This window comes from Xiphophorus maculatus, chromosome 7, assembly GCF_002775205.1.
Source record: "Xiphophorus maculatus strain JP 163 A chromosome 7, X_maculatus-5.0-male, whole genome shotgun sequence".
NCBI classification, from domain to species: Eukaryota; Metazoa; Chordata; class Actinopteri; order Cyprinodontiformes; family Poeciliidae; genus Xiphophorus; species Xiphophorus maculatus.
Window position 1 is genome coordinate 1,524,305 of NC_036449.1, and position 13,813 is coordinate 1,538,117.

At 39.8% G+C, this 13,813-nt stretch overlaps 1 protein-coding gene across 1 annotated transcript in view; it reads left to right on the top strand.

The window, feature by feature from the left end:
• Window positions 1-13,813, top strand: part of LOC102224426 (aryl hydrocarbon receptor-like) — a 44,667-nt gene that overhangs the window by 20,271 nt on the left and 10,583 nt on the right. The window contains exon 3 of the mRNA XM_014471100.2: window positions 12,621-12,718. Within this exon, the coding sequence (XP_014326586.2) occupies window positions 12,621-12,718 (98 nt within the window). The remainder of the gene's footprint in view (window positions 1-12,620; window positions 12,719-13,813) is intronic.

Consider the following 13,813-nt stretch of genomic DNA (forward strand, 5'->3'; position numbering starts at 1 on the left):
CATCACAATCTCCAATAACTCCTTGAAGAATCTAAATTCATGAGTTACAACAACATTTAATTTCCCTTTGGGATTAATAAAGTAGTTTGTAATTGAATTGAATGACTATTTTTGAAAAGCTCTATGAACCTTATATTAAAGGTTAATTTTCCCAAACAAATCAAACGCAGCTGATTTACTGATGATGACCACCATGAGATTATGAGCTCTAAAGTTGTGAGCACCATCTGTATGCTGTTGTAATAGAAGGGTAGGACACAGGGTTAGGGGGACACAAACAAGATGGCAGCTGCTGGAGCCTCTAACAGCTGAAGTTTAAGCTTTAATGTGTGTGATCTTGGATCATAAATCATGTTCTGTTCACTTAATTCTTCAAATATGTTTATCTGCTAGATGAAAGCAGAGCGGAACCAAAGTTAGATTCCTTGTTTGTGTTCACAAAGTTTGAAAATAGAGCTGATTATGATCCTATGCAAACACACGTCACCTAAAGATTGAACAGCCAGGTTGGGTTGCATCACATGAGGACTGCAACACAAACAGAAGTTCTGGACAGCTACTGGTGGATTTTTATAGCTGTTATTATGTCTCAACGTATCTATTTAAGCTGAAACTGGCTCCAACTCATAAAGTGGGGAAAAAAAATCTTCAATTTGTAATCCAGAATCTAAGTTAGCATCTAGTCTGGGGTTCTGATGCTGTAGCCCATCGTCTCATCTGACGATTTTCAGTCAAGTGAAACTTGTATAGAGTGTAGTTGCATCATCCAGTTTTGACATGGAGCTTATAGCGTTCATCTTGATAAACACCATGAAGGAGCCGTTTAAGCTAGAGCTGCCTCAGCTGTCTGCAGGAAGAACTCACAAAGGTGTGGCGCACAAAGCAGGCCTATTGTTTTCTGATACTGAGCCATGTTATTAGTGGTGTTCTTTGGAAAGTTCTGCTTTATTTGAGCTTAGATCAGTTTTAAATGATGGCAACACATAATACAAAATCATCAAAAATGCAGACATATGCAAAATGCAGATTAGAAATACTGATGACAGATAAGAAGGCCAGACAGCTGATGTGTCAATATGTCACTAGTTCTTTAGAGCATTTTACTGCACATTGGGTTTGGCTGCTGCTGTGTGAGCAATTTGCAACTCTGAAATTGCTCAAGCTGCTATGTAATGACACAAGCTGCTACGTAAGGTCAAAGACAGAAAACATTAACTCAACAAATTTGTTTAAAAAAGATTCTTCGGTTTTTATCCAGTTCCTAAAGGACACTCAGCAGTCAGACTACCACTCTGTGCAGCACTGACAAGTGTGTGGTGGAGAAGAAATAGTGCTTGAAGCCCAATGAGCTCATCAGACATGCTAGTATCTTTTTGAATTGTAGAAAATGAAGGAATTTGTCACGACAAATATAGGCAATCGGCATCTCCACTATGAAATCTTTACTGTCTCCAGACAGTACACTTGGAGTCGGCTCGGGCCACAGAATGCCACATTAGTACGCCTGAGTATATGGGAGCCCTAAGGCTTCCTGTTTGCAAATTAAAGCTGCACTCTGTAACTTTTTTAAGAAACTTGTTTTTTACATATTTGTTCAAGCTCTCACTATGTGGTGACAGTGTAAAATGAGAAAATCTGCGAAAAAAAATTTTAGCTCCTTTGTTTTCTCCCTGAGCTAATTGTAGAAATACATTGCTTAGTCAGAAACTGCCAATCAGAGCCAGAAGGAGAGTCTTAGGGCTGTCAGTCACAACCTGCCCCTTGCTCTTCTACGCTAAGGCTTCTCCCCGACAGCAGAGCATGTTGTGAATGCTCAGGCTAGTTAGCATGGTCATTGAATGACCAATGATGGCAGATAAACAGTTTTCCTGGAATGTTAGATTGTTTCTCTGCCATTAGCATATTGAGCAATGAGTACATGAAGTTGATTAACAGCTCTAAGACACTCCTTCTGACTCTGACTGACTGTCAGTCAGAGCGATCAGAATTATTTCTGACCGGCAGTGGTGCATTTCTTCAGACAGCAATAGTAGCACTGAGAGGAGGTGGAGGAGCTTGATTTTTTTTTCACAGATTATTTGCCTCATACTGTTAAGAGATGGTGACCGTTATAACAAATATTTAAAAAACAGATTTAAAAAAAAAAAAGTGGCATACTGCAACTTTAAGCCTGAAGTGTGAATTGAGACAATAAATCTGTACTATGAAGTTTGACAGTGTCCTAGTCCAGTCTCTGACAGTTGAGGTTGTAAGGTTTAGATGAAGTATTTTCTGAGATTTTGCTAACAACCAGAAATACTTTACAGATACAGTTGTTGTAGGAAATTATTACTTTCTACTATTTCATTACTAGATCTGAAGTCAAACTTTTCAGCACCCAAACAAATTCATATATTTTAAATAAACCTTCAGTCTGAAGAAAAACAATAACTCCACAAGTGTGTCAGTGAATGAAATGTGAGTGAGGTTGTGTTCCTCCTCTGCTCTGCTGGCTGTCTAGCTGAATGATTGGCTGGCAGCAGTATTTGGTTAGTTCAGTAAGTATTTTCTTTAAAGGGAAAAAATGACCAAAGTGGCCTGGTAAATGGCTCATCAGCATTCAGAGTGTGGCGCCATGTGTACTACTGAGTTCTGATCCAAATCCCATAACAGCCCACTGGATCGTGTTGTGGGTGGTACAGGCTTTCATTTCTGCTCTCAAAACACTTCACAGCTGCTTCTAAGACCAACTTGCTCTTCATTCACCACACCAGGCCTTTGTGTTGTTCCTGTAAGCATTGAGACATTAGATTTTCTCTGCATACGGTAACATCATACCACATATATATACTTTTCAGTCAGGCAATTATCTCCAATCAGAAAACAGACTCACCCTCACCCGAGTAGAGTTTATACAAGCTGACTGCAGCTTCAAAGGACATCTGAGAAACCAAGATCAAGACAGATTCTTTTAGCTGAAGTGCAGGGGGGTTTCAACAAGCAGCAACAAGACAGCAGGAACAACTGAGAGTAAAATAAGACGGAAATTAAAAAAAAATCTCTCCTAGATTTTTGGAGAAGCTGTGTAGTTAATTTACCTTTTGTTTTGCCATTAAAAATCAACAATTTTATTTTACTTTTTTCAATATTTAATAGCTATGACAAAAGCTAACATGCTGATTAACTTTTTCAGTTTCAACCACTTATTTGGATTGCTTTTCTGTGTGAGAGGTATAAAACCAACTTATTTCTTTAAAGGGATAATTTGGATTTTATGAGTGTCTTTTTAGTTATCAGTGTTCATTCCCTCACCTCTAGTAGAACCGTTTCATATCACCATGATTCTGTAGGAAAGTGGCTCAGAGCTAGTCAGACTGACTAACGATCCAGCTCAGAAAACTGTGACAAACTTAACAACCTGTCTGATCTGTTTAAGATCTGCTGATGGTATGGTACATCAAATTTTCTTCTAATGAACATCAGAAAATTATAACTCATAACAGTATGACAAGAGATAAGCTGTTAGAATCCTTAATGGCAGGATGTTTGTTGGATTCAGTTGAAGATGTTATTACATGCATGTTTCTGCATAGTGTAAAGAAGGATCTGCTCTATGAACATGTGCTCAGCTGCAGCCCTGCAAACTTTCTGCTTATGATGTTTTCCTTGATGTAACTCTGGGTTTTCCCAGACTGGAGAGGGGACAGGAGGCGGATTGGCCAGAGGAATGGAGACATAATGGGGCAATGAGCAAGCTGCTTAGAACTAAACACGAGTGGCTAGTTTGCGTCACTGGTGTGTTTAATAGTTTTTTGTTGTGCACACATAAACTTTACTGACCTTTTAATATTCCTCATACAGTAAATGTCAAAGTATTGATCAATCTCTTTGATGGTTCACTAACGTATATTAGTACAAAATGTAACAACCACTTTGTGGAACAGCTAGCCTCTGGGCTAACAGAGTAACTGTTTTTTTCTGTGTGTCTGCATCAGGCAAAAATAGTTCCAGAATCAGCTTAGCTTTTTGGCTTTTGGACTAAAAACAGTTGGAAAGCCTTTTTAGAGATCTTGGTTATCTGAGTTTTAAACCTCCAGCTCTGTTACGATAATCAGCCATCAATGTTCAGGTGAGCTACTGCAGCTGAGCATCTCCATCCGTGTTGCTGCTATCTGAAATTGGGAGTAGGTAAATTTTATTGCAAATGAGAACTGTACAGTAGTTTTTTGTTATTGCTAATATCTAATAGATATGAAATTTTTCAGTTGGAGTGGAGTTAAATGGCAGAAATCAGATAAAACCGCAACTTCCACGACTTTCTGTTAACTAAGCTCACTAACATGATGCTGTTTCTACTATTGTTGATAACTTTTTAACAGAAAATCCAAACTATTCTTATTTCACTATAACATTTTTAACTCATAAACCATGGTGGGCTGCTGGTGAACTGCCCTAGCACCTCTGCCACTAGGCTTAACAGGTTTCCTGGGGGAAACCCTCTTTATGAAGTGCTGCAAGATTGTTACATAGCCAAAACGGTCACCTGCTGGATAACTACCCAAAACATATCTGTGAGGTAGACACAGCCAGACAGGAAGACTTTTGGATCATGATAAAACTGTTTATGTGAGTAATTTTTTATAGAATAAAGCTCCAGCCGCTGGTTTTTTCACAGATCACTATTATCCATTAAAACATTAGTCAAGGATGGGCGTTCAAGAGGAGACATGTCTAGGATTTCAGATTCGGATCTTGTAAATCTTAAGGTAAAAGAAAAGGGTTTAGAGAGAACAAACATAAGCTGTTTTGGGGGCGAGATCTGCAGAGTAGATAATGACACATTATCGTGCTGCCTCAGAGGGTAGATCTCTGTAGGAGCGCGCTGATGGCCTCATAGCGTGACTCTCTCAGGCAGCTCTGGGTGTTTTGGAAAGCCTGTGGCTCACTGCTGCTGACATATTTGTGTGACGCTGTTAGAAATCAGAGAAAAATGTGGAGTAGCTTTTCAAGACTGTTAAAAACAACTAGGGTCTGTTAGCAATCATAGTTGCCATAGTAACACCACAGCATGTGCTTCAGTTTGATATGATTTAGTAATTAAGATATCCGATTCATGCCAGCAACCTGCTCTGTACGTGATGGAAGTGAACAGAGACTATGAGGAGATTGGTGTGAGAGTCCGGTCGAATGGACTGTGTTTTCCCTCAGCATCATCACATGTGAGCAGAGACGGCACTGTGCAAGGATTCTTCTGGACTCGTCTTTCACTATATCGTGAGAGCCCATGGCAACCACTGGGACTCAGATTTAATCAGGTTTTTTTTTTGTTTTTTTTTTCCATTTTCCATTCTTTGGAAGATTTATCCTTAGTCTGTCCAGCTTCAAACCGCAGTGCTACATTTCCTCTCAAATTCACTGTTACAGTTTGACTTTTCCAGAAAAGCTTTGTTTGTTTATGTGCTCAACCAGAATCAGCTGTCGTCCCTACTCGGAGCCTGGCAGTTGAATCAGAACCACAGAAGATGCAGCGCTGCGTTTATTCAAGTGCTGTGATTCAGATGGATCAGGCTTCTGAAGGACTTGTTGTAGTGGTAATTACACCAGGCTTTATCTATCAGCAGCTGCCAACATCTGAGAGCTGGCATGTGGGGAGCTAAACTTAGAAAGCAAAGTTGGGGTTTTTGCCTCAAACTGTTGATGATTTCCTTCCTCTGAGAGCTGGAAGTGCTTCTAGACTGATAAAAATCATTGTAGTGACTTGTGCGGCACACCCAACGCAGCAGAGTTTTACTTCCTTTGTCTCTGATTCCATTTCCACATTGCTGACTGTGTTGATGAAGCAGGAAGTGATGATCAAATAGCTGCAAAAGACATAAGAGACTACAGGAAAACATTCTGACAAATGTGGATACTGATCACACTTGAAATGAATGAATATGAAAACAGACAGGAAGCAGAGCATGATTAAAGTTCAGATTAAAGTTCAGGAGCAGATAAGTAGCTGTTTTCACCAGCATGCAATACATTTTATTCAATTTTATTTAGACCTGAGCTGCTTTGGGAGTCAAGAAATATGAGAGAAAAATGCTTGGGTTACAATATCTTGGTAAAGAACCAAAAGTATGAATTAAAATCTATACGTCATGATTACTTTTACATTTAAAACCAAAAAGCAGCAGTGGATGACATGATCTAAATTAAATAAACCAATTTTCCACATAATATAAATTTTGAATTATGATTTAAGCTATGTATACATTTATTTTTTTGTTTTGATAATGATACATAAAGTTTAGAAAAAACTTTATTTTGTTAAACATAAAGTCTAAACATTGCGTTGAATGAATCTACCTGTTTGGCGTCTTGTATTTTATAGAGTAACATTTATGACACATTGATATTAGCTGAGTAATTAGTTGATTTATATGTTCAGGTAGCCTGCAGTCAGTCATCTGCTTAACAGACATGCTGGTCATGGCCTTTAGAAGCGTCACATGGTTTATATGGGTGAAATTATTTCCAAACAACTGAATGTGCCTTTTTTGTGAAAGGAGAAACATTTCAGAGGCCTTCACCCAATCAGCTAAAATAGTGTGCAACATCAGGTGGAATACGGTCAGCCCTGGAACAGTATGACAAATGTTGCTGGTTTTGAAACCTTTTAAAATCTCGGTACCAGGAAGCCGGCGGTACCGACTTCAAATCTGTTTGAGATAAAGATTTTGAAGATCAAAGATTGGACTTTCATTTTTAATCTCAATTCAGGATCAGCTAAAGCAGAGAGGCAGCAGGTAGTTTGATCAAGTCTGGTGAGTTGTTTCTATAAACCTACATTTTAATGAATGGTAATGCTTGGTCATACACAGCTGACTGGTAGCATTCAGGAAGAGAATGTAATTTGTGTTTAACAGATAAAAGAACCAGACTATGTATATACGGTAAATTGATTCTGAGTTATACTGGACCCCATCCTCTGCAAGGATTTGCTACACTCCAAAATAAAAACCTTCTTGCCAATGAAAAGCTGGCTCAGAGGACATGAATGAATTTTCACTCCTACAAAAGCCTGAGATGAAAGAGAAACACTTTCTAAAAGAGCAAGCAGTATAACAGTTTAGTTCTGCATAGATATGCTAGTTTTACTCCATGTGGACAGATGGTGTCACTGAGGTGAAATATTACAGGCTGGTCTGTTCCTCTGTCCCTTGCAGAGCTTTGAAGTTGTTGGTGAGAGCAGGCAGGACCGTTAGTGGAAGGATGAAGGACCTGCTGCAGTCACTCCTATTGGCTGTTAGCACTGCGTGAGAACACAGATCTCTGCTCAGAATCTACTGGAACTAAATGTTTTCAAATCAAGATAATATTCCCCTATGCATCACTGACATGCTTTCTACTACTTCCCTGCTCAGTTTCTTTTATTCAGGACTGGAGAGGTTAGCTGTTTCTATCCGGTTTGCTCTGCTGCCCAGGCTGAGTGGCTTCTAGAAGTGGGCGATATGGACTTAAAGTTTTACCACAATATTTTGTGATAATATGGTGACAATGATAAAATTGACAATAGTAACTATTTATTACTTCTTTTTTATGTAACGCTATGACTGATACAGTAATCATATTCCCACAAACACAAATAGTGCTCTTGAAAAACATTTACATTTGTAATACGTGTCTTTAGGACACCAGTCACATAAAAAAGTGTCATTTGTATCACTAAACTGCACACAGTACCTGCTTTGAATTATATTTTCAGTTGTATTGACATTTATGGATTTTATTTATTTGGTAGAAACAATCCACATTAACATTTTTGTGAATGTGCCAGAATTTGCCAAAAGGTTATTTTTCATCTGTTAACGTTGGACACTGTCAAGGTTAAAATGACTTAACTTCACAAATTTTTTCAACAAAAACAAACCCTTATTGAACAAACAGTGGAGTAAAATTGTAAAAGTAATCCAAACAATATGGGCAGTCTTAGGGTTTTTTAAACCCCATTAATTGGAATTCATTGTGACAATGATTAATCAAAATTCTTATCATGATAAGAAATTTATTGTGATAAATGGTAAATCATATGATAGATGCTCACTCTTATTTTTTTCTGTCTGTCTGGCCGTCAGCAGCACCAACTTGGCTGATTTTTGTTTTTTTAATTTACGGTAATTTCTTTTGAAAGGTCTGGATCCTTGAACTGTGTCTTCCTTCTCTGAGCAGCAGACATGTTTTTCTGCTTCAGAAATCTGCTCTGCAATTTCATCAATCACACATTGAGCTGTTTTGTGAAACAGGAAGTTAGAGCTTGGTGGTGGTGTCAGATTACTCTGAAACCTGATGGAGTCGGAGGATCAGGCTGCAGGACTGTAAAATGCCTTTGTTTAGTTCAGTTTTCCTGGTAATGAGACTATGAACTACCTCTTGTTCTTAGGCTCTCAGGTTTCTGATGATGCCAACCAGATCACAGCACCTTTGTCTTAGTCATGCTTTAAACAAACACAGATGTGGGTGTTTGCACGAGAAGTTGCAGTAGTGACTCCTTCTGGTTTAGTCAGAGCAGAAAACAGTTTCCTTTTTAAATCCAGACCGGGTGGTCAGCCATGCCGACATGTTGGTAAGCACATAAGATAGATCATCAGCTGTTTCTCTCTCCATCTGTGTTGAAAGGTCCAGATGTGCAAGTCTGATCTCATGCTAAAATGCTTTTCTCTCAACCTGGGCAAAAACATTCCCACTGCAGACACAGCAGGAGATAAAACATAGTAACATTGTGGCTTGGATAAGCTTTGGTGGGTTGAAGAAAATGAGAGGAATGACTGCTGCTTTGGCTTCAGCTCCGTGTTTTTTACTGAGGGATGTCTGCTCTCACAGTATCATTACCCAGCCCTTTGCTGCAAGACTGCTTGCAATGGAAAATGTGGAGGAAGAGCACAGAGAAGAAAGAAAACTAGCTGTGCCACACGGAGGCCCAGTTACTCACAGAAACCCTGAACTGAACAAGACACAGCAATGGGCAGTTGTTTTGAAGAGTTGCAGGTTTCCATCAGGAAGGAGGTGTTGCTTGTTGTCAGTGTGGAGTAAGGAAGTGTGTGTGTATTGGAGGAGGAGCTGTGACAGGCCTTTCCCTCCTCTACAAAGTTGTGTGACTGGCCTGGTCAGCCATTCAGGGAGAGGCTGGATCCTGGGATCTTCCTGTAGTGGCAATCCAGATAAGGAAACATTCTCATTGACTAAACTCCCTACGGACAGATGCAGAAAAGTGTGTGTGTGTGTCTGGATAGACATGGTGGCAGATCAGTTTTTCTTCTGTTAGAGAAGAAGAAATGAAAACAACAACAATAATAATAATAATAATAATAATATAGACCTTTGGGCACTTAAATAACTTAAAAACAACATAATATGTAGGAGAAAACATAAGATACAGAAACCCTTCAGCTGAGCTGAGCTGCACACTGCAAAAACACTAAATCTTACTAAGTATTTTTGTTTAGTTTCTAGTGCAAATGACTTAGTACACTTAAGATAAGACAAAACAATAACTTTTGAGCATTGGAGCTCGTTTTCAGTCAGTAATTCCTTAAAATTGATTTAGAAAAGGACTAGTCCACTGTCAGATTATTTCACTTATAACAAGACATTTTCTCCATGTTATAAGTGGAACTAGTCCTTTTTCAATCAGTGCTTCCCAAAGCCGGTCCTCCAGTTTCCCTGTCCTGTTTCCAAACCCTTGACTTAACAGGCTGATGCAGCGTTTGGTGGCTGCAGAGGAGGTCATTTAATCATTTCAGTCAGTTGTGCTGGAACAGAGACTCATCTAAGACATGCAGGACAGGTTAGGGCACCACTATCTTAAAACAAGCTCCCATGTCTTGCTAAAAGTTACTTGTAAGATAGTTTTGTCTTTTTTCATGTGTATTCAGGTATTTGAACTAGAAACTAGACCAAAACACTTAAAGTGTTTTTACAGTACAGATGAGCCTATTTCATTGTCTTTGCTTCATAATCCAACCTCTACAGTCATGGCCAAATGTTTTGAGAATGATTCAGATGTTAATATTTACAAAGTCTACTTGCTTCAGTTTTTATAACGGCAATTTGCATATACTCTAGAATGTTATAAAGAGTGATCAGCGTAACAGCAATTAATTGCAAAGTCAATATTTGCCTAGAAAATGAACTTTATCCCCCAAAACACATTTCAACTTCATTGCAGCCCTGCCTTAAAAGGACCAGCTAACATTGCTTCAGTGATTGCTCCATTAACACAGGTGTGGGTGGTGATGAGGACAGGGCTGGAGATCAATCTGTCATGACTAAGTACGAATGACACCACTGGACACTTTAAAAAGAGGCTGGTGCTTGCCATCATTGTTTCTCTTCTGTGAACCATGGTTATCTCGAAAGAAACACGTGCAGTCATCATTGCACTGCACAAAAATGGCCTAACAGGAAAGAAAATCGCAGCTAGAAAGATTGCACCTCAGTCAACAATCTATCGCATCATCAAGAACTTCAAGGAGAGAGGTTCCATTGCTGCCAAAAAGGCTCCAGGGCGCCCAAGAAAGACCAGCAAGCGCCAGGACCGTCTCTTAAAAGTGTTTCAGCTGTGGGATCGGGCTACCAGCAGTTCAGAGCTTGCTCAGGAATGGCAGCAGGCAGGTGTGAGTGCATCTGCACACACTGTGAGGCGGAGACTCTTGGAGCAAGGCCTGGTCTCAAGGAGGGCAGCAAAGAAGCCACTTCTCTCCAGGAAAAACATCAGGGACAGACTGATATTCTGCAAAAGGTACAGGGAGTGGACTGCTGAGGACTGGGGTAAAGTCATTTTCTCTGATGAATCCCCTTTCCGATTGTTTGGGACATCTGGAAAACAGCTTGTTCGGAGAAGACAAGGTGAGCGCTACCACCAGTCTTGTCTCATGCCAACTGTAAAGCATCCTGAAACCATTCATGTGTGGGGTTGCTTCTCAGCCAAGGGAGTCGGCTCTCTCACAGTCTTACCTAAAAACACAGCCATGAATAAAGAATGGTACCAGAATGTCCTCCGAGAGCAACTTCTCCCAACCATCCAAGAGCAGTTTGGTGATGAACAATGCCTTTTCCAGCATGATGGAGCACCTTGCCATAAAGCAAAGGTGATATCTAACTGGCTCATGGAACAAAACATAGAGATTTTGGGTCCATGGCCTGGAAACTCCCCTGATCTTAATCCCATTGAAAACATGTGGTCAATCATCAAGAGACGGGTGGACAAACGAAAATCTAGGAATTCTGACAAAATGCAAGCATTGATTGTGCAAGAATGGACTGCTATCAGTCAGGATTTGGTCCAGAAATTTATTGAGAGCATGCCAGGGAGAATTGCAGAGGTCCTGAAGAAGAGGGGTCAACACTGCAAATATTGACTTGCTGCATTAACTCATTCTGTCATTAAAAGCTTTTGTTACTCATAATATGATTGCAATTGTATTTCTGTATGTGATGACAACATCTGACATACACACATGAAAACCAGAGGGCAGCAGATCATGTGAAAATATAATATTTGTGTCATTTTCAATACTTTTGGTCATGACTGTAGACTTTCCAGGGGATGCAGGAACAACTGTTGCTTTCAAAGACATAAACAGTCTGCAACGCTATACCATGACTTTATTGGAGGACTCAGAAGAACAACACCATTGTAACATGGATTCTTCCATGTTACAATGGAAGAATCTGGTGGACATGCTTATTACAGCAGGATGTGCATGTGTTGGAGCAACAGAAAGACTCTACTGTGAACATGATGCAACATGCAGGGCTGCTAGTGGAAAATGATCCACACTGAGAGGGGACTAGCATGGAGAAGACGCCAAGGCAAGCCTAAAGCAAACACTGAGCTAGTAGTTCTGTATGCAGCCTGGGCAGGTTATGAGTGAACCTCAAACAAGCTTTCTGATAGCGCAGCCACCAATCACTCGCCTTGGTTTTGTAATGGCAACAGTGGTCCATGATGGCTTTGTTCACTGGCAGCTAATGAATGTGCTCCTCTGTTGACTGTTCTCTGTCAACTTGCTTTAGTCTCGGAAATCTTTAAAAGGTAATGTGGTCCAGTTGGAAGCAGGGCCCATAAAACACATAGAGCCATGACAAACTGGAATACACAACACATTTTAGCACAGAGCTTGAGATAATCATATGTAATCATTTTGTTAAGATTGTGCTCAGTTCACACAGCAGGTCTTGATGCTCAATTTAGATTTTTTACTGGAATCAATTTTTATTTTTTATTTTTTTGGCATGATTGTTCATGCTACTAATTAAACCAGACCACAATGAGACTTCTGTGCACGGTTTATGACCGCATGCACAGAAGAAGAACATAGACGTCTCAAAGCAGAGCTTCGTTTACGGAAGCAATTATGGATGGAGATATTTATGGATCAGTTTTAAAGTTATTCTGCAATGAGAGCTGATAGGATTGTCACAAGATTATAACAAGCTTCTACAGTAAACCTGAACCTGAAGCTCACCTTACTGTCTGCATGAAAAGTTATTCCAAAGGGTGAATGCAGCTTTTGGTAAAACAAAGTTTCAGTTTCTGTTTTGATCACTTAGATGATGTCTATGCTCACCACTTCTGTGTTTCTCCTCCTGCACAGCTTCCATGAAGAATGGTAATGGCAGCCGGGTGCCTCTGGGGGTCAATGGGCAGAACATGGACTCCACCGGCTTCTCTGAAGGAGAGCTGCTGCTGCAGGTGAGAGGATGAGTTAACCCTGTGGAGAAACAGTTAAGCTTTCAGCGCTACACTCATCTGACACCAGCTGGGTCACCAAGGTTCCAGCTGCTGGATTATACATCAGCAGTTGTGCTTATTTGAGGTAGCAACTCAAAGTAATGTGTAATTAGGATGTGGAGATTCATGGTAATATTTTTTTTACCAATAAAAATTTGACATATGTGACTGAGGGCCTCTGCAGGTTGCTTTGCATATCAACAAACTACAGTTTTTGCTCATTCATCTTTCCAATTAGCTCAAACTCAGTCAGACTGGATGAATAAAATACATTTTCCATAGACCTTTCATTTGAATGTTGCTGGTCTAAACTTTGACTGTGCCATTAAAACACATGACAGTTCCAGTGCAGTTCTGGCTCTATGTTCAGGTGAGTTGTCCTGTTGGATGCTGAACCTCTGCCAGCACCACCTCTAACAGTGTTTCTCCCAGGATTAACTGATGTTAAATTATCCTGTAGACTTAAGTGATACAGATTTTTTACAAACTATGTGAGAGTTTGTGGTTGTGATGAAAATATGAAAAAGTTCTATGGAGATGAATACATTTGCGAAGCCCTGCATGTATAAACCGACACATAAATCCAAATAACTAATTATTCAAGGTAATTAAACAGCCAACATGGGTCATGTTCAACTGATTCCATTCAGTTCTATCACATACAGTTCCAGTGAAGGTCACAGCTGTTCCGTCGTAGCACCCAGTGCAGTGATCCATTTCTGTTTATGGAGGATTTTCTTGAAGGTTTTCTCCATTATTAGACTCTCTGCTTGCTGCCAGTGTTTCCATTCAGAATGCTCCACTACAGATTCCTCTTGGAAGAGAAACAATCTGCTAATCCTGCCGATACAGGATTTAGTTCCACTCTTGTCAAGCAGTAAGCAACACTTTTTGTAAAATATCAAACTCATAATGAACTTGTATTTCCATGATTCATAATGCAGAGAGGGAGCCAGAGGCTAGCAGGGAAGCTAACCTTTAGAACACACACCTTTAGAACTTGTGTCTTAGTGTAATGATGTTGATCTAAACCACGTCTGTTCATTCTTCAGTTAG